The sequence below is a fragment of the Onychomys torridus genome, chromosome 2 (assembly GCF_903995425.1).
Source record: "Onychomys torridus chromosome 2, mOncTor1.1, whole genome shotgun sequence".
Lineage (NCBI taxonomy): Eukaryota > Metazoa > Chordata > Mammalia > Rodentia > Cricetidae > Onychomys > Onychomys torridus.
The window spans coordinates 98,395,806-98,421,302 of NC_050444.1; the positions used below are offsets into that span (position 1 = coordinate 98,395,806).

Sequence of the window (25,497 nt, forward strand, 5' to 3'; positions counted from 1 at the left end):
GAACTCACAGAGTTCGGTCTGGCTCTGTTTTCCAAGTGCTGGGATTAAAGGCGTGTGCCGCCACTGCCCGGCTCTTGCTTTCTTTTAGCATTAGTAATCTACAATTTTTATTTCTAGCTGTAGGCTATCTTTTTATTGTTTCATTTGAAACACTCAGGAATTTATCAACCCCTTTCAAACATATAAACCTTCAGAGTAATATTGTGTCACTGGTACCAGATATTTCTATTCAAATGTTATAAATGAAAATTAAAGTCACTTAAGTATGTGAATTAGGCATTTTTTTCTCACCTCCTTCCTCTCTCCCTCCTTCCCTCTCTCCCCTTTCTTTTTTGTTTATTCTCTCTCTCTCTCTCTCTCTCTCTCTCTCTCTCTCTCTCTCTCTCTCTCTCTTTGGAGGGTCCCACAATGTAGCCTGGCTGGCCTGATCTTGATATGTAGACCAAGCTGGCCTCAAACTCATGGAGATCCACTGGCTTCTGCCTGCCAAGTGCTGGGATTAAAGGTGTGGTGATGCAAAGCTGATGGGATACATTTACTATGCTAAAATCAATAACACTTTTGATCACATGAATAACCAAATTTTGGTCAGAAATAAAATTCAGCACATTCATTTTCATGCCAGATGCGATGGTGCAGACCATTAATCACAGAAGACTAGCTCGGTCTACACAGAGCCAGTCTTTAAATAAATACAGACATACATTCTAACTTCCTTGAATATGGCGAGCATTTTAAAAGTTTAGGCCATAACAATTTTTATTGTTTACATTTAAGGTGAATAGGATGCTGTACTTATATAGTTAAGTAACTACATAGTTATGTTACATAGTTATGCAAGTTAACATATTGCATATGCTACCCTTTATGATATTTTTGTAGCAAGATGATCTAAAACTACTCTCTTGGAAAATTTCTAGTATACCATCTTCTATTATTAACTGTAGTCTTTGTGTACATTAAATCTGTGTGGGTTTATTGAGCCCACATAAGTGCAATTCAGTATAGTTTGACCTATTTCAAAAGTAAAAGAGTTATCTAAATTCCATTGAGCACAGGCTGCATACAATATTTCATGCAGTTCCACCACCATGCAGTCATATTGTGGGTTAGAGAGTTCATGTAGAGAAAGTATCAAGTAACCTGTCCAACGGACAGAAATGCAAAAACCACTTAAAGAAGAATGATATTTTAACCTGTCCTTTGAAGTCAAAACTAGGCTTGTTTGTTTGTTTTAATATGATGTCAAGCTGTCTGAGGTTATGTTTTAGCTCATCTACATTTGGAAACTCATTAGGGTTTAGCAATAATAATAATAATAATAATAATAATAATAATAATAATAATAATAGCAAATCATGGACTCCAAAAGTAAAAAAAAATCATCTATTGCCCCTTACTGAGTTTAGATTTTGAGGATGTGTTTATGTACATTCCTAAAAAATGTGGAAACCATGCCTTAGTAAAATCATTGGAATATTTGATACGTTAATAGTTTCCACAGTTAAATAATGGCGGTAGCTGTCTCTCTTGTCAAGTTCAAAGAGAATTTAAATCCTCTTATTTTAGATAATTTCTAGGCATAAAGTTAATTGTGACTTCTAAGGCATAAAGCAACAGAAAAATTTTAAAGCTCTTACATCTTGATAAAGATCATAATTCTTATCTTTAGCACTAAAATATTTTTCTAGTGAGTTGCTTAAGTAGAAAATGTAGTTTCTTAATTATAATTATTGCATAGCCATCCTCGTTGGACCATTCATCCAAAAACTTTGAACAACTCCACAAGCTGTAACAGCTGTGCTCCTGGAGGAAACTTCACATCAGGCTATGACTTCAAATGTGGTTGAGAATCATGCCCATAGGCATTGGTGAATCAACCCTTCCTAAGCTTACATAGCACTCCATGCCCCGCTGGCTCCTAGAGGAGTGCCAGAATAGGTACTTCCCACCTCTCCAACCCTCCCCAAAAGAAAATGTGTTCCTAAATTAACCTCTCATCATTTAAAAATGTTTTCTGTATCCATTTAATTAGACTGCTGTAAGGATGCCACATTAAGATCAAACTGCAAATCTTTTTTTTTAAGATTTATTTATTCATGTATTTTATGTGTATGAGTGCTCTGCCTTCGTGCAGACCAGAAGAAGGAATCTGATCCTATTACAGATGGTTGTGAGCTACCATGTGGTTGCTAGGAATTGAACCCAGGACCTCTGGAAGAGCAGTCAAGTGCTCTTAACTGTTGAGCCACCTCTCCAGCCATAAGGACATCATGTTTTTATCTTTTTGTTTGAAACTAGATCTTGCTGTAGTACTAAGACTGTCCTCAAATCAGCATCTTTTACCTCAACCTGCTAAGTAACTGGGGTTATAGGCGTGCATAACTGTGCCCAACAAAGAAGAGCTTTCAAAAATTAAAGTGTAAAATGTATTTGGAAATTAAAAGTGGGAACAATGCATTTGAAGTCTTGACAATTTCCTTTGTGTCTTTTTTTTTTTTTTTAAGACATAAGCTGGAGCAACTTAAGAATGCCCCCCACTAAGGAAGGACGACTCAAAACCCCAGAGGACAAACATATTTTCCATGAGAATGTAGGAAGAGAAAACTGGGTTTATGGGGAGGAAATGGAGATCAGAAGAATTTGGTGTCAGTGGTCTAGGCCTTTCTGTGTCATCCTCCAAAAGCTCTTTGCCCTGGTTTTAAAACTCCGACTGAGAAATGGGAAGCTGTCTGCTTATGCTTCTCATGTGCAAATTAACCCTCTTTTCATTCCATCACAATTCCTGCAGAGTAGACCTGCTGCTTTGAACTCAGGAGACTGAGGTAATCACATGCGGTTTGGAAAGCTACTTGAAGAGTCAGCACCCACCCTATAGAGACATGATTAAATTAGGCCCATGTCAATTTAAGCAGAAGTCCGTAAATCTGCTTCTTACATGACCAAATCAGTTTTCTCTAATATCCTCTGCTATTATTGTTCCTGGTGCATTTTTGCCCACAAGAAAGAATGGGCTTCAGATGCTCATAAAGCCCTGCACAGTGAAACGCACTTTCTGAGTTCACTCAGCAGCTTGCAGCACAGAGAAGTCAAATCTCCGTTCAAGAACTTTCCAGGAAAATGCACCGAGCTTCTCCATGTAACTGTGCAGTTAGTGCCTTCCCCACCTCAGGCCCTCCATGACACACTTCCCACACCCTGTAGCCTAGCTCTTCTAGGTGGATTGTCAGCTTTAAGCACAAAAGGATCTTTATATTTCTGGGCAAGTGGTTTTTTCCTTATTCTCAACTCAAATGATTTCATTGCCATGTGAATTCTTTCCCCAAGGACAGCAAGTCTACTACTCTCTGCACATCCTCGCATGCTGCCTTTCTCTTCTTCCTCTCTCACCCACATCTTTAGCACAGGTTGCTGTCTGTGTCCTACACTGGGATCAACAGACAGAATGAACACACGCTGCAAGCTAATTTTTTCACTTCTCTGTGCATGACCATCCTTGGTGTTTTTGCTTCTCCTATCTAGAGAATTCAATACCTCAGAAAATCGTTATTTATGTATAAACTTTCTTCCAATGCAGTTTCTTCAAGAAGCAATGGCAGTTCATGCTCATGTCTTGAGCAGCTGGAGAATCCTTCCCTTTTCATTGCAAACTCTACAGTGGCCATGTACTTCTAACAAGCTTTTTGTTGTTGTTGTTTGGTTTTGGTTTTTTTTTTCTGTTGTTGTTGTTTGTTTTGTTTTGTTTTGTTTTGCTTTGTTTTGTGAGCCAAGGCATTGTAGGGCTAGAGGGAATCTTAAGAATGATCCTCAGTATTCTCATCTACCAAAGAGGACAACAAAGCGTTGGAAGACCAGCTGATTTAAGTCGAGAGTATGCTACTAGTGGCAACAAAACTCAAATCAAGGCTGCATTCTCGCAGCAGCAAAGCCCTCAACTACACCACCAGGGATGTTTGGGTTGCAAAGCGTTATAGTAGTAAATAAATAGCAAAGCACCTATCACTTGCATTTTAAATCTACTTGCATGTTGTTTATGCTGGAAATGCATCTGCCCAGATAGCCACAAGCCACATTCTATCCAATTTAAAAATAAGCAGTCCCTTAGATGTCCCAGTAAACTTGTTTTAATGAAGAAATGTGAAATTCTTGAAGAAACTAAATTAGAAAGAAAGAATATATTTGGGGCACAGCTATTTCAGTGACTCCAAATTCATTTAGAATAAGCATAATTGTCCAAAGTGGAACCATGATAGGTAAAAAAAAAAATTTCCTAAATTTATAATTTATCATTTTATTGATGATATTTTACTAGCTGACTTAAATGTAGATATTTTAGAAAGAGACTGTATTTATAATTAACCTGTTTTAAAGAAAAATATTGGTTTTTTTCTGTCCCATACCAAAGGGCTCTTTTGATATGGGACAAAAGAATCTCTTAACTTCTTTTTTTTTTTTTTAGTAATATGTTTGGGTTTAGAGAAGGAGTGAGCCAATTTCATCCCTAAAGCCAGCTTGATATGTTTGGGAATTTGGGCATAGCTTCTCTTACTACTTTTTGCTGGAGGGGGAGCTGTATCTTATGAGGACACAAAGAAAATGTTAGGATTATGGAGTAGTTCATGAGAGTGTATTATCTGAGCCAGTTGACTTGAAACTGTTCTGGATGTTGGATCATCTGGGCCATGGTGTCACCAGAGACCTTTCAGGGGGTCTTGGCTGGTCAGACCTGATGTATCTTAATCTGGAACAAATCCATAGCCTCTGGCTTTCTATGGAAACAAAAGCAGAGCCTCTTTTTTAAAGCAACATATCCTTAGATCCAAATTTTGAAGTCAAAGTATCTTTAAAATATACATATTGGCTTAACTTAACAGCTTTATAATCAATTTTTTTGTAGTTAAGAATATCAAAGACAACATAATCCAGATTTTATGTGTGATATCCATCTTTACATGGCTTATTTTTTATATTACCTTTATTGTCTCTATAAAGAATTTATTTTTAAAAACTATGTATTTATTATATAACTGTATATATAATTTTTTCTCTTTTAAGCCTATGTACACTTTACACATATTGTAAAGTATTTAAAGTCTTGTTTCATCTGAATCTGTCCTATTGTGTAACTATGGTTTTAAACTGTAGCATTTATAAGACCAAAATGGCCACTGTCGATGGTGGCTCCGCCCACCTCAGCTTCCCAACATGGCAGTGGTGTGTTTCTTGCCAGCTCTGGGAGCCATCAACTTTTAGAAACATTGAATCTATGCTTTTATCAAAGCAGTGTGTAGCCCAGAAACCTCTTTTGTTGTTGTTGTTGTTTTGTTTTGTCCTAGCAAAGGCTAAATCTACCATGCAGCATAATGCACCACTTGTAGACATCTCATACCTGAAGCAATCTCCAGCTACAGAACCATATAAAAGGATTGCTTAAATACATCTAAAAGATGAGGTAGGAGTATATGACTGGGGTCATTAATATTCTGTGCTTTAGGTGCCATTAAACTATTTGTAAAAATATAATATAAGCAGCTAAGGAAGATTATTGCAAATCATCACAACACTTAATACGTCACAGTTATAATGTTGTGAAATCCATGGTTGGTCTTCCTTTATGTATTCTGGCATAAAGCTCCCAAAATCCTTGCAACCTCCACAGTAACAAATGTGTTTTGTACAGCACTGAGTTGACTGAAGACTATCAGCCCACTGGTGGTTTCCATATGGGAATTTGTCATCATGGCAAGACAATAAACAGTATGATTAGAAGATTGCTAACCTCAGCCCAAACCACCCAACTCTGGGACCAGTAAAGGGGATGAAGATTAGGTTGGTCAGTGATATAAGTGATGAAGCCTATGTGTGGAAGCTTCCAGAAAACACAAATGGATGGGGCTTGGAAAGCTTCAGTTAGCTGTGCCTGTGACGCCTCCTGGACAGTGGAGTACTAGAAAGGTCATGGGAAGTTATGGAGCTTCTTTCTTGCCTTGCATCCTTTGTGGTAACCTGTATAATACACAGGTAACTCTAAGGAAGGTGGTACCCTGGCTTCTGTGGGAGGCACTAGCAAACTATGTAACCCAAGGAGGGGAATCCCAGGAACCTGGTTTATATGTAGCTGGTTGGTAAGAAGCATGGGAAAATAACCTGGAGCTCATATTAGAAGTGAGACTAAACCCTTAACCTGTGGGATCTGGTGACATCTGCTCAGACACAGCCCCTGAACTGAACTAAACCAAACTGAGTACACACCGATGGATGTATTCCAGACTGCCTTGCTTGCTTGAACCTACGTGGGAAAAACTTCCACTTCACACCTCTTTGTCTCCTGTGTTGATTGTAAAGAAAAGCACTTTGTTCTGACATTTTCTCTGTATTCTTAGAGACAGTCAGACAAAAACCCAAAAAAGGTAAAAGCAATCCACTTTTTCCTCATGGAATTCATCTTGTTCCTACCCAAAAGATGTGTTTACTTAGTTATTCTTGAAGTATTAAAGTCAGTGTATGCCTGTGCTGGGCAAATGAAATGGGTTTTTATGTGGAACAAAGGGTGAGGAATGAGTAAATTAATATTAACAATTAATTGAAGGCCTAGAGACCTTAGTGGTTACTTGTGACTGCCACAATTCCTCAGTTTCTGCTTCTGCTGCATTATCTGTACTGTACTGTGTCGGTTCTCAGAAGATTCCTCTGGTGGTTTTCATCTGGTACCATCGAAGAACATGTTTCTTCAAAAGAGCCAAAGGACAGGAAACACAGACATAAAACAAGCCTTTGCTGAGGACTTCTACAGCACAGTTCTGGCAGCCATTGGGATGGAAAGGGTGAATGAAGAAAGGAAGACTCTGAGGCCAGACTTCCAATGATCCAGAAGAAAAGCTTGCAGCAAAGTTCTCCAGGAAGTGTCTTGTCGTTTTAAAGTTTTATTTTATTTATTTATTTTTTTGCTTCTTTTAATTCATGGAAGCTGGGATTTGGGCAACCCAGTACCTACATCTAGCTCTCTTCTTATTTGCAAATACTTTTGTTGGATCACAGCATGATTTTTCTATGGCTGCAGTCTAGCTGTCTTCATGGAGGGTCATTTACTCAGAGCCTTGCAGAGAACACAAGAAAAGTTTGTCTATGAAAGACATTTTTAATCTACCCCTCACCCCCAATTTGGGCTTATATTTAGAAGGGAAAATTGGAAGGATTCTTGAAGTAGATTTAGTTATTTTATTAAAATACTGCCATGTGTACTTGAAAACAATAAATAGCTATAGTCTGAAGTTAGGACACTTAAAAAAAAGGTGTGCTTATTTTTTAAATTTTATGTGCAAGAGTGTTCTGCTAGTATGTATGTAAATGCACCACATGTGTGCCTGGCACTCTTGAAGGTCAGAAGAGGACAGTCTTGGATCCCCTGGGTCTAGGTTACAGATAGTGGGCACTGGGAATAGAACTCAGGAGATTTGGAAAAGCAACCAGTGTTCTTAACCACCGAGACATCTCTCCAGCTCCCTCATATTCTTCCATAAGCATTTATTATGACTATTATCATCATCATCACAATCATCATCATCATTATTGTATGTGTGTGTGCATGTATCCATGCTTTCATGTGGATTTGGGGTCAGTTGTTATGTAACAAGGGACTTTATCTGCTAATCCATTTTACTGCTCCTGCATGTGATAATTTTATTAGTGAGTGGTAAAAGATTTTTCATTTTAGTCCACAGCCACCTACAGGAATTGAAACCTCAATTTCATGGTCTTGAGCATAGGACAGTAGAAAACACAGGCTACCACTTTCAAAGGGTTATTTTCCACTTTAGTGGAAAAGGAATGTTTTCTTCACAGACCTTAGCAAGTTGATAAGCAGACAATAGAGAGCAGCTGGCTATATCCACTGTTGCTTCCCAGATTATCTGGACAGATTTCTATCTTTTCACAGGGACCATGAAGTCATCCCATCATGAAACCAGATTGTCAGTTTTAGGCATCTCCAAAGATGTATAGAAGGTGAGAATGTTCATTAGCTACTAGAGGTGGCTGTTTACACACGTTTTGTTTTTGAGGCATACTTGGCTATATAATTAAAACCTGCCATTATCTAGTTGTGAAATGGACGTGATATGATCACAGAGTTAAATAAAACATGGAGCTACATAGTCAGGATTGGGAACAACAAAGCAAACAAACCAGAAACAAAAAGAAGAAACCAAATTCCTGGAAGGTGAAGTCCCCTTCCTAAGCTTTCTTCGGCCCAGGAACAGTTAAAGCCATTCTGTATGAGCAGGTCTAGTGGTGAGACCACAGTGCTTCTTCAGGGAGGGCTCTGACTGTGATACCAGCAAGTTGAAACCTTAACTTTCACAAGAAATTTAGAAGGCATATGTCAAAAATTGATGGAGCATTTAGTTAGAAAACCAATAGTTAGAGATCATTCAAAACAGAATTAGATAAAGGTTCTGTGGCTATTTATTTTCTCAGGAAAAAATGTAAGATATGTAAGATCAAACTCCTAATTTAGAGTTAAAACTGTTCAACATTCATTAGAACAATAAAACTTAAGTTTTTGAGATTATCATTTTTTTCCAACCTGGCATAAGCCATTTGTTTGTTCGTCTTTGAGACACAAATTTCCAAGTTCACTTATGACTTTGTAATTCTGAGCCAAATTGGTAGTAATCCACCAGATTACCTGAAAAAGAAAATCAGCCTAAGTCATCAGGTCATACCACTAATCTCTTTTAGGGTAACATTGGGGAAATGTTGATTTTACAAAATTTTATGTTTAAATTCAGAAGTCTATTTTCAACAAAGCTTAGAAGTTTATGCTAGAAAGTTATATTAATTTGTTTTTAATCTTTTCTGATAGGCCCAGGGAACAAAAATTAAGGGAATGAAGTTTATTTCTTGAGTGTGAAGTTCTTCAGTTGGGATAATTTCTACTCTCTCTATGGATATTACTAGAGTGTCACACACCCACTCTCTCAGCAATACTGATGGCAAGCTTGTTAACAGCTCTTAAAAAAACAAAACTAAACTAAACAACAAAGCTTGTTATTTGGGCTACTATTCAACCACACCATGCCACTCCTATCAACAACCAAAGTCCAAGAGGTGGTCTACTACCAGAGGATTGTGGGAGGGGCTCGATGTGTGGACTTGGACTGTAAAGGTCTTTCCATGCAGCTTGAAGGGAAGGAAGAACAGACCAGACTTGACTCAACTTCAGCCTGATTCTCCTTCACTGTGATGCTGTGAGGATGCAATTCCTGTGATATATTTGATTCCCTCTTCCCTTCAGGATTTAAAAGTATTTCTCTAGTTTAAATAGTTTGCAAAAGAAATTTCTTATACTTGTTCTTTGTGTTTTTGTTTTGTTTTGTTTTGTTTTGTTTTGTTTTTTGTTTTTGGTTAGTTTTTTGTTTGTCTGTTTCTTTGTTTTTATGCTGTTCTGGGCAGTTTCTAGACTTTTCTCTGGTTGTCTGTGGCTGTTGGGTATGAAAATGGAGCTGGGTTCCGAGGCCTTTAATTGCGGCTCCCTGTTAGCATTAGTCAGCGTTGGGCTGTTTATTGTTTATCTAGCCATGGGTATCATGGACTGAAATTTCCTCCAGGACTCAACGATCTCTCTCTCCCTTTTCTCAGGCAATCTTCCCTAGAATCAAAGGCCTGAAGCACTTCCCAAGGCAGAGTGTTCTCTAGTGAGCCTGACTGAATGGTTTCCCTCTCTCAACTAAGATATGCTTTAGGAAAAAGCTAACTTGACTAGTCATTGCAAAACAACCTCCTGTAAGGAGAGTACTGCATAAGGAGACCAGAAAGGTGTGGGAATACAGACTTTGGAGCATCCCTCTTGTTAGTTATTTGGTGGCGCTCTTACCCTGCGAGGAAATGTCATGAACACAAGATCCACTAATAAGAGTTTTTATTAAGATAGGAAAGAAAGAGACAGACATGAACAGGCCTGTGAAAAACACATGTGGTCAAGGGAAAGTGAGGCCAGGGAACATGGCACCGGCTTATAAAGGGTGGGTTGCGCTGTATAAACGAACCCATGCGGCTACTCCACACATTCGCATAGATCACATGGCTGCACGTGCGCTTTACACAACCACACAAAGCCACAGGGTCCTGGTCACACGAGACATTTTGACCTGGAAATGGCTATTTTGAACCAGAAATAGCTAGGCATAAGTGTCTAGGTCCACCGGGCATGTCTAACCATGGGGGCATGTTGTGAATTCATATCACCTCTTCCTGCCAGAAACCCAGGAAATCAGAACACAGCAGCACTCCTGGAGGTGAAACTGAAAGTGTGGAGGTTTTGAAGCCATTCCTAACTCCCAGGCAGGTGCCATACAACCTCCACCAACTCACAAATTGCCCTTTGAAACATTGCTAACTGAAATTGGTCTTACCTCAGGGCTTTCTGCTTCTGGACTCCTGGCCATATTGATTTTATTGACCTGTGTCCCAGGCTGCAGTTTGCCTTGTGACCTCAGTTCTCTAAGGATGTTGTTCACATGCAATTTGTTCAGTTGTCTTCTTACTGTAAAGACCTTTGTTACTTGTCAGATTGGAACCACCATGAGAATAATCAGCTTCAGCATTTGGTGTGTGTGTGTGTGTGTGTGTGTGTGTGTGTGTGTGTGTGTGTGTGTGTGAGAGAGAGAGAGAGAGAGACAGAGAGAGAGAGACAGAGAGAGAGAAGACATACTGACAAATAGATATTTATGGCAGCTACCTAAGTACAGGGCATAGGAAGCTTATGATAAATGAATGACATACTTTTTTTTTTTTTTTTTTTTAGTATTACCAAAGCTGCTTTTAAAAGCTGAGACTGAATAAATCATGAGAGCAGAAAGTTGAGGTACTGCATGCAGTTAGTGTTGGAATATTGCAGGTGTTGTTTACGGGCTGCTCTTCTCATCATTGCCTCCACCCAGGGAGGCTTTCATTACTGCTCTGTCTGGAGAGTCTTGCCTGAAATCCCAAGTGAAAATACTTAGTCAGTGCTGGGCACTGTGGGGAAAATATGACAAGGCTGAGACTCATGTTCCATAACGGATTGCAAATGTGGCCAAATCACTAACAATAGTTGAAAATGAGATGCCAGTGGCTCAGTTACGTTTCCTATCCAAAGGGGTCATTTTACAGGGGACCCATTGTAAAGACAATGAATGAACATATAAATACATTCTGGTTTATAGTAAGCTTCTCAACAGAAAACTGTTATTCCCAGCCTATGCTCCTTCCATTTTTCCTCTTTTGAGGCCAACTCAAAGCATATTTTCAAGTTAAATGGACAATTTTGAAAAGAAAAATTGCAATAGAAGAAAATTGTAAATATTGAAACTACAATAATGTCATTGTTAATCTTTTAGTTTGTTCCAAATTCTTCTTCACATTGTGTCTGAATGTTATGATGTTAAGTTTAGATCTTCTAATCAGTATAATTATTTATGTTTTATTTTCCCTCAAGAGTTATGTGTTATCTCCATTGAGAGTATCTACTGTGTCACTACTTATCAAACATTTCTCCCACTATCACTCCTCAGTGTAATAAACAGCATTCTCTGGTGAAGAAAGTTCGCCTCATGGGAAATCAAGATAGCTATTTAAATATTGACTTTGCTTTACCTAGAATATTCTTTGTTCCCACCAATGAATACTTAACTACTTACTTGTTTGTTAAACACCAACCTGTTAGATATTAGAAGAGTAGCATTCCATTGACACAGTGGTCTGCCATTCTCCCAACTTATTCAGAAGCTGAAGGACCTCCAGGCCCTTGCTGATCAAAGTGTGGCTGGGTTGTCACAGCAATTATTTGTTAGTGATCTGTGTTCCTCCAAACTCAGCATCATCAAAAAGCAAACTGATTCAAAGTTCCTGTGAGTCTGTGTGCATTTTAATTGAGTGACCCTGGCTCAGAGATTCTAGCAGACTCCCATCAAGGTGCAGGGCAGGGGTGAGGGTGAGGGCTGCAATCATCTCTAGGCTCAATTTTGCAAGAACGTGCTTCCAGTCTCACTGAGATGCCTGGGGATGGTAGATAGGTCTTTCCCCTTGCTGGCTATTGCCTGGCACTCACTTATTTACCATTTGGATCTCAGATTAGGACATTTCACAGCTTGGAGGGGCTATATTTGAGCAGAAGAAATGTTCTTTGCAACCTTTCTCAGAAGGGTTCCAGTACTCTTTAGAAACCAGGCAATAGGCCTGATCTACAGTGCATGGCAAAGACTACCAAAGGATATAAATCAAGAGGAGGAGTAATGATGATATACCTTACAGGATTCCTATGAGTTAATATCATCAGATACCATGTTTGAAATGCAGAATCATGAAACTAGTAAACCAAATCTATATATTAGCAAGATTCTTAGGCGATCCATGGACATATCCAATCTTGCTGTCTTTGTTTTTCTGTTGCTGTGATAAAATATACTGAAAAGCAGTTTGAGGCAGAAAAGGTTTATTTTGCTCATATATGGTTCCAAGGTTATAGTCTACCATGGCAGAAAAGTCACAAGAACAGGAACTTACTGGAGCTGGCAGTCAAGAGGCACGGAGCAACAAATGCATGTTGTGGCTTGCTTCACTTTCTTTCCTTGTTACAGTTGGAGGTCCACAGTCTAGGGAATGGTAGTATCACAATGGGCTAATTTTCCCAACTCAGTTATCTTCATGTAATCAGCGCCATGCCGAGGCCCATCTCCAAGCTGAGTTTAGATTGTGTCAAGTTGACCATTGACACCTGCCATCCAAGAGCCTTCCCCATGAGCAGGGCCCACTTGCTTTATTCTGTTGTAGAAGCTGTTTTCTCAGTTTTACTTACTTAATGGTTACTCTCTATTAAACTCAAAGGTAAGTTTTTCTGGTAATTCCCTTCTCCCTTATTCAACAAGTATAGGAAAAGCAAATGTCATTAGAGCACTCATGACCTGGACGAAGTCATCAGACTGAGGATAGAATTGGTGGAATAAGAAATATGTTGAGGTTGTAAGGACTGAAACCAAAAGATGTAATGATGGCTGGCATTAAGAAATTAAAGAGGTAGCTGGAGTGCCAGCTCAGTGGTTAAGAGCACTTGTTGCTCTTGCAGAGGATCTGGGTTCAATTCCCAGTACCCATGTAGTGGCTGGGTCACAGAGTTTGCAACTCCAGTCTCCAGGGATCTGACACCCTCTTCTGACCTCAATGGGCACCAGTCATGCACATGGTACATAGAAATACAAATAGGCAAAGCATTCATATACCAAAAAAAAAAAAAACCCAATAAATGCACAAACAAATGTAAAAGCAATGTTAAAAATTAAAAAGGTTAACTATAAAATGCTTCCATTAGTCCTGTTTTTTTTTTTTTTACAACCCTTAAATCCACTCTTGAATGACTCTACAACATGCAGCATATTATTTATAATGGTAACCAACCCTTATTGCTTGGATTTATTTGATTATACCTACCAAGACGCAGAAGTGTTGAGCATATTTTAAAAATATAGCCATTAAATCATCACAGTATAAAAATGTAAATGCTCAGCTGAGTTTTAGCACCTTGATTATCCCTTCTCGTCTACTTCATGTCTCAAAAACAATAAAACAATAGTCTACATACTGAATCTGACCATTTCCATAAATGACTCCTTATATTTGAGACAGTGTCTTGCTGTGTAACCCAGGTGACACCATCTTCTTGCCTCAGCCTCCCAAATGCCTAAATTATAGCATTCAGTACCATGCCTACCTTGACATTAATCATTTCACTACGTTTTACATTTATCTCAAGTTCTGGTTAGTGGGAAAGATAAAGGTACATTCTTTTTTTTTTCATTTCTGAAACAGGAACATTCTGTTTTTAAAACACACACACACACACACACACACACACTATATATATATATATATATATATATATATATATATATATATATATATTGAGAGAGAGAGAGAGAGATAAAAATTGTAAGGTATAAAATGAAAGTCCCTAAATATACTTATCACAAAATACAACAGAGTAGGCAAAGCCTTCTTCTCTATCTTCCCAGTGGCTCTAAAACCAACATCTATTGGGATGCATGAGCTGCTTATTAAACTTTTAGGGGCTTTGGGAACTTCTTGTCAGACTCACTGTTAAAACTTTAGGTTTGTATGTAAGCCTACAAATCAATGTTATACTCAAAGGTAGCAAGTACTCAACCACTTCTCGATGATTTTACAGTTTTACTATCAGTTAGAGTCTTTTTTATTTTGTAGTTTTGGGTTTTAAGGCAACTGTCTTCTATACATGACAGAAAAGCTGTACCCAAGAAATTTCAATAATATGGTTACCTAAATCAGACCTAAAAAATGAAAAGATCAGTTAGCCTGCCAAAGTGGATAGGGGAAATTCACCAGGCCCCACCCTCTAGATGAAGAGCAGTCAGTGGATGTTGAGAGGAAAAGAATAAGCCTTCCCCAGGGATGAGTCCTCTGACATGTTATCTACTCCCAGATGATCAGCCCTTAACAGATTACATATGACAACACTAACACTAAATAGAATCAGCAGGTTGTATATATAAATTTATATGCATGTATATATATATATATATATATATATATATATATATACTAATAATTAAAGAATAAGAATCCATGAATTTGAGAAGGTGAGGGTACAGATACAAGAGCAGTTGAAGATAAAAAGTGTAAATGATATAAATATAGTACTCAAGAAATTCCCCCCTCAAAAAAAAAACATGAAAATCTTTCTGTTTGTATCTAAGAGATGAAAATACTGTATGTGAGATGTTCTAAACACCTATCAGTTGCATTTACTGACATCACATTGACAACTAGAAATTAGCCATTATAGAAGAATTCATACACAGAAACTGGGAAACACTATAAATAAATCCTTGCATTTTAATTCATTGATTCTAGACTTTAAAGACTCAGAGACGATTTTAATACTGAAGACTAAACTTCAAAGTGTCCCTATTGGACTGCAGAGATGGTCCAATGGTTAAGAACACTGCTAACTTTTCTAGAAGATATTATTCAATTCCCAGCACCTACATGGCAGCACATAATCAACCATCTGTATGTAACTTTGCAGGCACCCAGCACGCAAGTGGTGAACAGATATACGTGTAGATAAAAAAAAAATATGTACACATAAATACAAAATAAATACATTTTGAAATGTCCCAGTTACTTTGAAAAGGGAAATGAAATCTTTGTTCTGTATTCAAAACCATTTATACACCAAAGAAATTGCTGATACCATCGATAAACCAGTAACATAAACAATGTAAGGCAAACACAGGCTTCAGTTTTAATATGTTTTAATACACATAATTTGTACTATATGAGAAAGATTAACCACAGGTAACTATGTATTTAAGGATAAATGATCATCTAGAAAAGAATCAATTAGGTGGGAGCAATTCTATCTGTTGCCATACATCCAGAGTTCGGCAAGAATGAATAAGGCATTCTTTGAGAATCAATTGGTTATCCGAAGTTTATAGCAAAGGCTACTTTATATGTTATTGAAAGTGTATCTAAACTGGTGGTGGTACACACCTTTAATCCCAGGACTTGGGGGGCAGAACCAGGTGGATCTCTGTGAGTTTGAGGCCAGCCTGGTCTACAGAGTGAGATCCAGGACAGATACCAAAACTACACAAAGAAACCCTATCTCAAAAAAAACCCAAAAGCCAAAAAAAAGAACAACAGCAAAAAAAAAAAAAAAAAAAAAAAAAAAAAAAAGTGTATTTATCACACACTTTCCTTACTAGCCCAATTTATATTGCATTTATTTATATGGTAGAGTTTGGCTTTTAAATGTCTTGCAAAGGCCCATGTGTCCAAGGCTTGATTCCTGACACTTTGGGACAAAACTGGAAGATGATAAAACATATCAGATATACAGCTTTCTGGAAGGAAATTGAGTTGCTGGGCATTACGTCTTGATGCTGGGATCCCAGCCTGTCTCTCTGTTTCTCACCCATTGCAAGTTAAACAGGACCCTTTCACATGCACTTTCACATAAGGTACTATTCTGCCACATGCTCAAAGTATGCTGTGTGAAGACATGAGCCAAAATAAATCTTTATACCTTATAAATTGTTTACCTCAGTTATTTCAACACAGAGGTGGGATGTTTCAGTCACTGCTCCGTTGATGTGATGGAGTACCATGACCAAAAGCAACTTGGGGAGGAAAGGGTTTATTGGGCTTGTGCTCTCACATTATAGTCCATCATTGAAGCAAGTTGGGGCAAGAACTCAAACAAGGCAGAGAATTGGAGGCAGGAGCTGATGCAGAGGCCTTGGCAGGGTGCTGCTTACTGGCTTGCTCCCTATGGCTTTTTTTAAATATTTTTTTTTCATTTATTTTACAAACCAACCAGTTTCCTCTCCCTCCTCTCCTCTCATCCCTCCCCCTACCTTGCTCCTACCTATCTCCCATCCACTCCTCTATCTCCATTCTGAAAGGGGCAGGCCTCCCATGGTAGTCAACACAGCATGGTACATCAAGTTGAGGCAGGATCAAGCTCCTCCCTTTGCATCAAAGTTGGGCAAGGCAACCCAGCTTGGGGAACAGGTTCCCAAAAGCCAACTCAAGTGCAAGGGCCAGGTCCTGACCCCAGTGCTAGGAGCCCCACAAACAAACCAAGCTACACAACTGTCACATACATGCAGAGGGCCTAGGTTGGTCCCATGCACAGCCTGCTTTCTTATAGAACCCAGGACCATCAGCCCAGGGTAGCACCCCACACAATTGTGTGGGACCTTACCCATCAATCACCAATTAAGAAAATGCCCTACAGCAGGATCTTATGGAGGCATTTTCTCAGTTGAGGTTTCCTCCTTTCAGATAACTCTAGCTTGTGTCAAGTTGACATAAACTAGCCAACAATAAAGCAGTAAGTGTGTATACATTGGCTAGTGATTGGCTGTTGAACACTTGGCATTATACCTCCCTTCATCTTCCTCTTAGAATAGAAACCTGATCACTATAGCCACAGAGAAGCACATGCTGTGACCTCAACCTCATCTGGAAATACTGCTTTAAGGTCTAACTTGGAGAGATGGATATGCAGAAAAATTTATGTTAATGGACAAACTTCTGGTCTGTGGACCAACTTCTCTGTTGGGAATGTGAGACATGTTTGTTACCTCACTCTAAATAAATCTTGGCTCAGGTAATTTTCAGTTTGTTGTATTAATGTCAGTTATGCCTCAGACATAGAGAAAGTTGAGTTTCAGTCAGTCCATTAGAACATGAAAAAGGTACCAGTTTGAGTACAACCTGATGGGATAGAAAGAAAAGCTATGTAGCTCACTTTAGCCATGGGAAGACTCACTGGAAGGAGCTGATACATACTCACAAGCTACTTTCATGCTGGAACTGGATTCAGAGTCAGTGAAGTCACATGTACCTCTTTCAAATAACCACATTCTGCTTTCTGTGTCATCAGAAGTATTATTGTTCTGCTGTACTGATGGCAGTGTTTTTGTCAGTAATGTAGTTATTGGGGAAATTACTTATCCATAAGGCTTTGGGAAAATAGCAAACTGTTGTAGTTACTGTTCAGTTCTACCAGTGAGCAACATAATGAAGGATGTCAAAACTGACGTATATAAAAATTAAACCCTCCATTTTTCAGTTAGAAACTAATTTTGCTCTAAAATTTCAACCAAATGAGAAAGGTGTGTGTAATCACAGGTTTTTCTCCCAAAAGTTCTAAATTGAAGTCAGTGAATAGAAACGTCATACAGTGTCTTCCCAAATGACAGAGAGACAGCAGTGTCCTCATGGATTTGCTGAGAAAGGCAGATAGAGAGACATGCTGTATAATACAGCTATCAATAAAAATTCTGGGCTGGGCAATAGTGGTGCACGCCTTTAATCCCAGCACTCGGGAGGCAAACCTGGTCTACAGAGCGAGATCCAGGACAGGTGCAAAGCTACACAGAGAAACCCTGTCTCAAAAAAAGACAAAAAAACAATAAAACAACAACAACAAACACCACACACACACACACACACACACACACACACACGCACACACACACACACACACACACACACACTTCTGGAGGATCCAACCATGTGTAGGAAGAAAATGTCTTGTGATCATCAAATCATCAAATGGTTATGTGATGAATTCAGAGAAGGAACAGAATTGGATACCAGGAGGTTAAGCAATGGGGATATGTATTCTCTGGATAGTTTTATTTCAACTTGACATAACCTAGAGTAATGTGGTACAAGGGAACCATAATAAAAAAATGACTGATGTATGTGGGCCCAGGCCATTGTGGATGCCGCCACCCCTGAGCAGGTGATCCTGGGGTGGGGAGTATAAGAAGGAACACTCCATGAGCAGCAAGTCAGTAAGCACTCCCCCATGGCCTCTGCTTCTGTTTCTGCCTTCTGATTTCTGCCCTGACTTCCTTTGTGTAAGGATGCCATATGCAAGTGTAAGGCGAAAACACACCCTTTCTTCACCAAGTTATTTGGTCATGGCATTTTATCACAGTAATAGAAACTCTAACTAAGACAATGCATAAACTAAGACAAGCGGCTGAAAAAATAGTATTTCAGGCACCTTTCCAATATCCCTCCAATTCATGTTTAAAATTTAAATACCTGTAAGTATGGTAAGAAAGTTGGAAATATATATATGACTATAAAAGAGGGTTGTTCAGAATCAAAGACTTTCTCTAACTGTAATTGGGAGGAAAAAAGAAAGAAAGAAATCATCATTGTTTCTTCTGATTGGAAACTAGGCATAGAGCCTAGCACTAAGAGGCGCATCTAACCTCTTTCTCTTATCCCATGAACTTCATGATGGACTTGTCAAGAACTTTCCTTTTCCAAATTCCTGTTATAGCTTTTGGCAAATTTGGGATTTATATCATGTGTTTATAGTGGGAATGTGTAACTTAGACATGGCATGCTTTATTTGTTTACTCAAATTGACATTAGTAAGTAAAGGGGTAAAAATATAGAGGACTTTGTGAGACGTATCTTACCTGTACTTATCCTCAAGTACAACAAGACAACATAAGAAATGGCTGTTGGAAGACACAATCAACAGCTCATGTGCATGTTTGTTAATTTAAAGACATTATTTGGGTGACAAGAGGCTTAGCTGGTAAAAATACTGTTGTGCAGGCCTTAAAACCTGACTTGAATCCCTGGATCCCTTTGTGGGAGGAGAGAACTGATTCCAAAAGCTACCCTCTGATTTCCACATGTATGCTGTGACAAGCACATGGCTTTACTTAGATGTATGCATCAGACATACACACTGAGAAGACAATAGTAAATAAAAAAACCATGTTTGCCTTGGAACATAAATATGATTTTTATTAAATTCAAATGGTGAGAATACAAATTATTCTTAATTACACAATTACACAGATTATCATACAATTTCTGATAAGCTAATTATAATTCATGTTGACTTAGAATTTCAGTTTTAACCACAATTTTTTTTCTAATATTTCATGCTGAAACTGTTGAGCAGGAATTGTCTGTCTCCTTATGGCCCATATGATTTCCTTGTAGCAAAAGTGACTTAGTAATCACACAGCCTCAAAGAAGACAGAGACTATGTCATAATGGAAGGAAAACCAGGGAGCATCTGATCAGTAATGCTTTTCTTATAAAGTAACACCTAAAATGAAACCTTGATGGGGACGGAGACAAGTACATGAGGTGGGCTCAATTCAGTCTCAGTGATGAGGATTCTTCTTTATTTCATAGGACTCACTTTGTTGTCCTTATTAAGCCCCATGGTTCATGGTGAACTTAACAGAACTTCATGATTTTTCTTTGAAGGAATCTGAAGTCCTACACACCAAGCTTGTTTATCTACAGATCACAGGTAGAACATGTCAAGGTCAGACTTGTACAGTGTATTATGTTCCTCATACAACACCATCTTGAATATCAGTTCTCTGATTTAAAAACAATTATTAATTTTTGTCTATGTGAATGGGTGTTTTACCTGCATGTATGTCTGTGCACCACTTTTTGGCCCAATCCCCTCAGGGGCCCTGGAATAGGAGTTGGAGATGGTTGTAAATCACCGTGTAGATGCTGGAAATTGAACTCTAGTCCTCTGGAAGAGCAACCCGTGCTCTCAGTTACTGAACCATCTCTCCAGCTGCCTCAGTTCTTTGGTTAATTGAAAATTTAACTGTATTCTTCCTTCGATTCCATGATGCTAAGTCAAAACTGTTGCATTCTTTCTTATGAAAAGGATTTTGGGGAGCCAATGAGATGGCTCTGGTATATGTCAGTAAATCTACTTTGGCCAAGCCCAATGACCTGACTTTGATCCTTGAGACCCACATTGTGGAAAGAGAGAACTGACTCTACAGTGACTTGTATTCATGTCTAGGACACCTGTACACCTTCACCCTCTACACAGATAAATAGGTAAATAAATAAATGTAATTTGAAAAATGGTTTTAGAAGGGATTGTTCATAAGAGAACAGATCTTGAAAATTGTGTTCTTAGCAACTATTTGAAAATAGTTGTTCTTTCTAGATCCTTCATTGCAAATTTTGTATAAACTCAGTCCACCACTTGTCAGAAATGACATGAAGTTTCAGCACTTTCCACACAGGCCAAAAACCTGTTGGGCACAGACCTAAAGGTTGGAATACTCAGACTCGGGGTGAAGGCAAACCACATAGCAGGAATTGTAAAGATCAGAATAGGCCGTGGGAAGTGAGGAAGGAAAGGGAATATACTGACGTGACTTAGAATCAGTCAGTACAGACACTTGTATTAGGGAAAAAGATATGTGGTTTGATTGGGCTCTTTGTTCAATTCCTTTCACTGGGTGTTTGCAGTACACCTGTGCTGTGCTAGAACAAATTATCACCCCTAAGCAAACAGAATCATGTGTGCACTGTGACTCACAGCTTGAAGTCCGCTTCCCTTTGAGATGCTATCTTACACTTTGTAAATTTAAGCAAGGGAGAATTTATGCCAGTGACTCAGTCCCAGAGTCCTGTGAATGAATAGAAACAGGAGTACATGCTTAGGAATGCTTCAGTCCTGGGGTATTTCTTCCTGATAATTTTCCTTCATTTCAAGTCCTACTACCAACTCTCACAAAGGTGCAGGCTGCTGAACCGAGGGTCCAATCTGGAGCATAAATAGTGTTCAGTCATTGGACAGATCTTGATTGAGTAGATACTGTGTGCCAAGCACTCCTCTACATCTTAGCAAGCAGTGATGATTAGGCAGTCAAAGTTCCCTGTACTCTGAAACTCCTTCATGTGTAAGTAATAAGCAAATTGAATCTAACAAGTCATAAATATGCAGGAAACAATAGTCATGAAACTCAATCTGTAACTGGGCTTGAGGACTGGGCATGATTAATCAGGAATGGGCTCTCTAAGGTTATGGTAACATTGAAGCTCAGAGCGTGAGGAGGGTCCCAAATCTCAGTAAACACAGAATAAAGTCAAGGGGCTTACAAGACTCTGGCTGAGAGAACATCAGCCACTGTGGTAAAGCTACTCTGTTCTTGCTGCAACCATCACAAGGACTAAGATGAATAACAGCGTGGAAAGGTGGGGCAACCACTGGAGTCACGAGTAACATCGTGATTCAGTTTTTGGTTGATTGCTCATATACCCAGGGTTCATCAATACCATAACCACACCTCAGTTTTGGGACAAGGCCCTGTATAACAGACAAGGACTCCTGGAACAGACTAGCAGCAGCCAGTCATAGAAAGTAGCACACCCAGCAATCTGGCAGACACTGTTTACTGTCCTAGAGAACATGGGCTTACACACACTTAAATCTATAATCATTATCTACAACAACAGGCTTTAACCACATTACTTTCATAACCCACCCCCCAACAATGACTCAATAACATCTGAATGTTTTGCTTTTAGAAGCCAATGATTTCCTTATTTAAATCATTTCATGGTCAAAGGAAACTTGTTTCTACATAGCCTACTTTCTTTTTATTCTTACTGCTTGATAAAATTGAAAATAATAAAATGTCTAATAGATGTTACCACTATACAAGACCATAATTACTGAAAGAATATATTCTTAGTACATATTAACCCTTGAGTGATGAAATTTCTGTGTGAATTTATTAATATCTTAAGATATTTCAAAGATCTAAAAATATGACTAAAATTTTAAAAACGTGCTTAGGAAAGATTTCACAATGTAGGAGAATGGTAAGAATCACTTCTTTAAGGGACTTATTGCTAAATTGAGAAGATCAATATATACATATTTATTTGTGATGTGTTTCCCCAGTCAGTCATAATATGCAACTGCACAAAATTCAGCAATGTTGTGAGATAGAAACAAAAAAGTGCCATAGAGGCTCGTAGATCAGCAGAAGAGAATAGTCAGTAAGCTGGGAACAGTGCATCTGAAGGAATGAGGAGGCTTTGGAGAAGTAAGGAGCAGTGATGGTCCACTGCTTCCCACGTGGGAAGGGGCATCTATTGTCCGTTTGGGGACTGGTTGGGAAATGGCCACACAAATCTTGTCCCACGCCTCTAGTAGGCATGGGAAATGTCTTCAGTTTTAGGGACTTACTGAAGAATCTTGTAGAAGTTTTACCCACTGATTTTCTGTGCTCACCAGTGGACCCATGTACATTGTTGGTGCTTTGTAAATATTTGTATTATTTGTAATTTGAACTAAGTCTTGATGGCCTTTAAGGTATGTGGGTGAACTGGAACACAAAGACTTTCAGAAAGCCTCCTCCTTGGTCACAGTCATTGTAAAGTTATTGAAAATCCATTTGTAAAAAAAAAAGCAGTTTGAGGCCTACTGAGCTCATATCCTTCTATTTGAGAATACCATAGGGAGACCAATTTCCACCTGTTACTGTCTGTTTATGCCTTTCACTGAGAAGATGCAGAGGTTGCTTTAATATTTTAGTGATTCCATGGTATTTTAAAAGTGCACTTTGTACTTCCTGTGTTTACACTTATATTTTCCTTATGTTTTGAAAATTGTACTCTAGAGTGAAACTTCTTTCTTCTCGTTGTCTCTTTCTCTTCTTTCTGTGACTCTGTCCGTCTGTCTCTTTGGGTTGAACCCAGGGTATCCCCAGCTGCTTCCTGGTGGAAACTTTATCCTTCCATTTGTCCACACACTAAACAGCCAAAGTTCACCTTCAGTTATGGATGAACTCCCCAGCAGGAAGTCCTTTTGGATGAAAGCACATTTCTGATGACAATAGTCTTCTTTTTCTTTGTGGGTTGAGTCACTCAAGAAGGAACGCTTTTGAGAAGTCTAGAGACCTACATGTCTGAATTAGTCCTGTCTCTTAAAGAGAGAATTGGCATGGCCAGCGTTTTTGGCTTACTATTCCAAGTGGGAGAATGGATATCCATTTTCAAACTGTAATGAATGTGAGTAGGCCCCCTTGTGGCCAGACAGGTCCCTGCCTCCCAGTTTGGTTCTTAGAAGCAAATGTATTATCGAGCACTCCTTATGGAGAAGCAGTCAGGATTGCCCATTTCTACTGTATTCTTAAAATTTTCCCTGCAGTTTTCAGTTGTTTATAAAAGGAGAAGAAAGTGATACTGCCTGCAGTGCAGTGTAATTAGGTTTTTCTAATGAATGTTGATTTTTTTTTATAATGCTGCTTGGCATGTTATCATTTAATAAACAGAGGTTTCTGTAAAACTAATGAGGATTCTTTCATTTCTGCACTTTTTTGTTAGCCCAGTACCATATAAATATAGATAAGTTATTTGTTTATCCAGAAAGAGAATACATTCTTAACAGACAACTTGCCATTTGATGGGTATATTCAAGGAGCTTGATTGGTGTCAGAAATACAATGGAGCTTTTATTGATCAATTAGGAGGCTGATGCATATGCCAGGAAGTGAGTTGTTGAGTCTGACTTCTATCAGGAGTCAACAGTTTCCAATGAGAGTGATACAAGAGCATTTTTTAAAAATTCCATGAATTTGAAATTGTGGACTATAAAGTACACAGGATAAGCAATTTTGAGATTTTTTCTAGAACGTGAAATAACTGGCATGTATTTCTTCTCTTCCTCTCTGCCATAGGTTAACCTCAGAGCCACAGATGTGAGGCTCATGCGCCAGTTGCTCCTCATCAATGAGAGCATTGAGTCCATCAAGTGGATGATTGAGGAAAAGGCCACCATCACCAGCCGAGGCAGCAGTCTCAGTGGCAGCCTGTGCAGCCTGCTGGAAAGTCAGGGTACTTCCTTACATGGCAGCTACAATAGCCTCCACGATGGCAGTGATGGGCTGGATGGCATCTCTGTGGGGAGCTATCTGGACACTCTGGCAGATGATGTACCAGGCCATCAGACCCCTTCGGACTTGGATCAGTTCAGTGACAGCTCCATCATAGAGGACTCCCAGGCTCTGCACAAGCATCCCAAGTTGGATTCTGAGTACTACTGCTTTGGCTAATGACCCAGTTTTTTGCATGGGACTGGTGTGCAATTAACTTGTATGTATCCTTCTTCTCTGCTGCTATATTTTTGGTGTGATTTATTTTAATAAGGCAACCTTTTTAAAGAAGCTTATTTTTAAACTGCTTAATGGTATTCTTTTGCTCCTAATATTTCTCATCTAGACTGATTTATTTTTCTCTGTTACATTTTTATTTTTATTTATTACAATAAGCTTCCTCCCCTCTTTTATAGTAGCACAGACAAATAGAGGGGAAAGAATAAGCAATAATTGTTTCCGCTTATGTTTTCAGAGCAAGGGGTCAGGGATTATAAGGAAAACTTTACTAAATTTTACAATAAACCAAAGTCTGATAACTTCATTTTTGTTGCTTGTGTTCTTAAGTGATTTGATATTTCTATGTGCCAGAAGATATGAAGACATTTTACTGTTTTTATAATAAGTTGAACAAAATATTTGGAGCAAGTTAGACATTAATTCAAAGACAGGACATGTTAGTGCATAATGAGCAGCACTCTTGGTCACATTCATCAACATGATCAACATTTGGAAGACTAACCACCTTAGACTTGATTAAGTCCACTCTGGTGTTAACATTGTAGAATAGCATTTTATAATCAATAAGTTTAACTCAAATCTTAAGTTTATTTGAGTTACAATATGTATTTTACTATTAGATTTCAAAGAAGAATGGGCAGTAGTTTTCAAGATGAGTATAGACACAGATAGTCAGATTTCCCTGAGTGGCTTAAAAAAGAGATGGGAAGGCTGAAAGTGAAGTGAGGCTGATCTAAGACAGGACCATGTTTGTTGGTAGGCACACAGTGAGGGGCACCATCTCAGTGTCAGAGATGGTGGGTCCAGGTAGGCAGATGAGAAACCTTCCACAGGACAAAGATGGTTACAACCTTTACAGGGGCAGTAATGACTACCACATGTATATTAAGGTCTGTCTCAAACTCCTCTCCCTTCAGGAGTTGCCTTGCCTGGTTGCAAAGAAGCTGAGAAGTATAGCAATTTAACAGGAAACTATTAA

At 38.7% G+C, this 25,497-nt stretch overlaps 1 protein-coding gene across 1 annotated transcript in view; it reads left to right on the plus strand.

Moving 5' to 3' along the window:
• Nucleotides 1–24,822, plus strand: part of Lurap1l (leucine rich adaptor protein 1 like) — a 41,807-nt gene extending 16,985 nt beyond the window's left edge. The window contains exon 2 of the mRNA XM_036178783.1: nt 24,084–24,822. Within this exon, the coding sequence (XP_036034676.1) occupies nt 24,084–24,458 (375 nt within the window). The 3' untranslated portion in view covers nt 24,459–24,822. The remainder of the gene's footprint in view (nt 1–24,083) is intronic.
• Nucleotides 24,823–25,497: the final 675 nt, after the last annotated feature.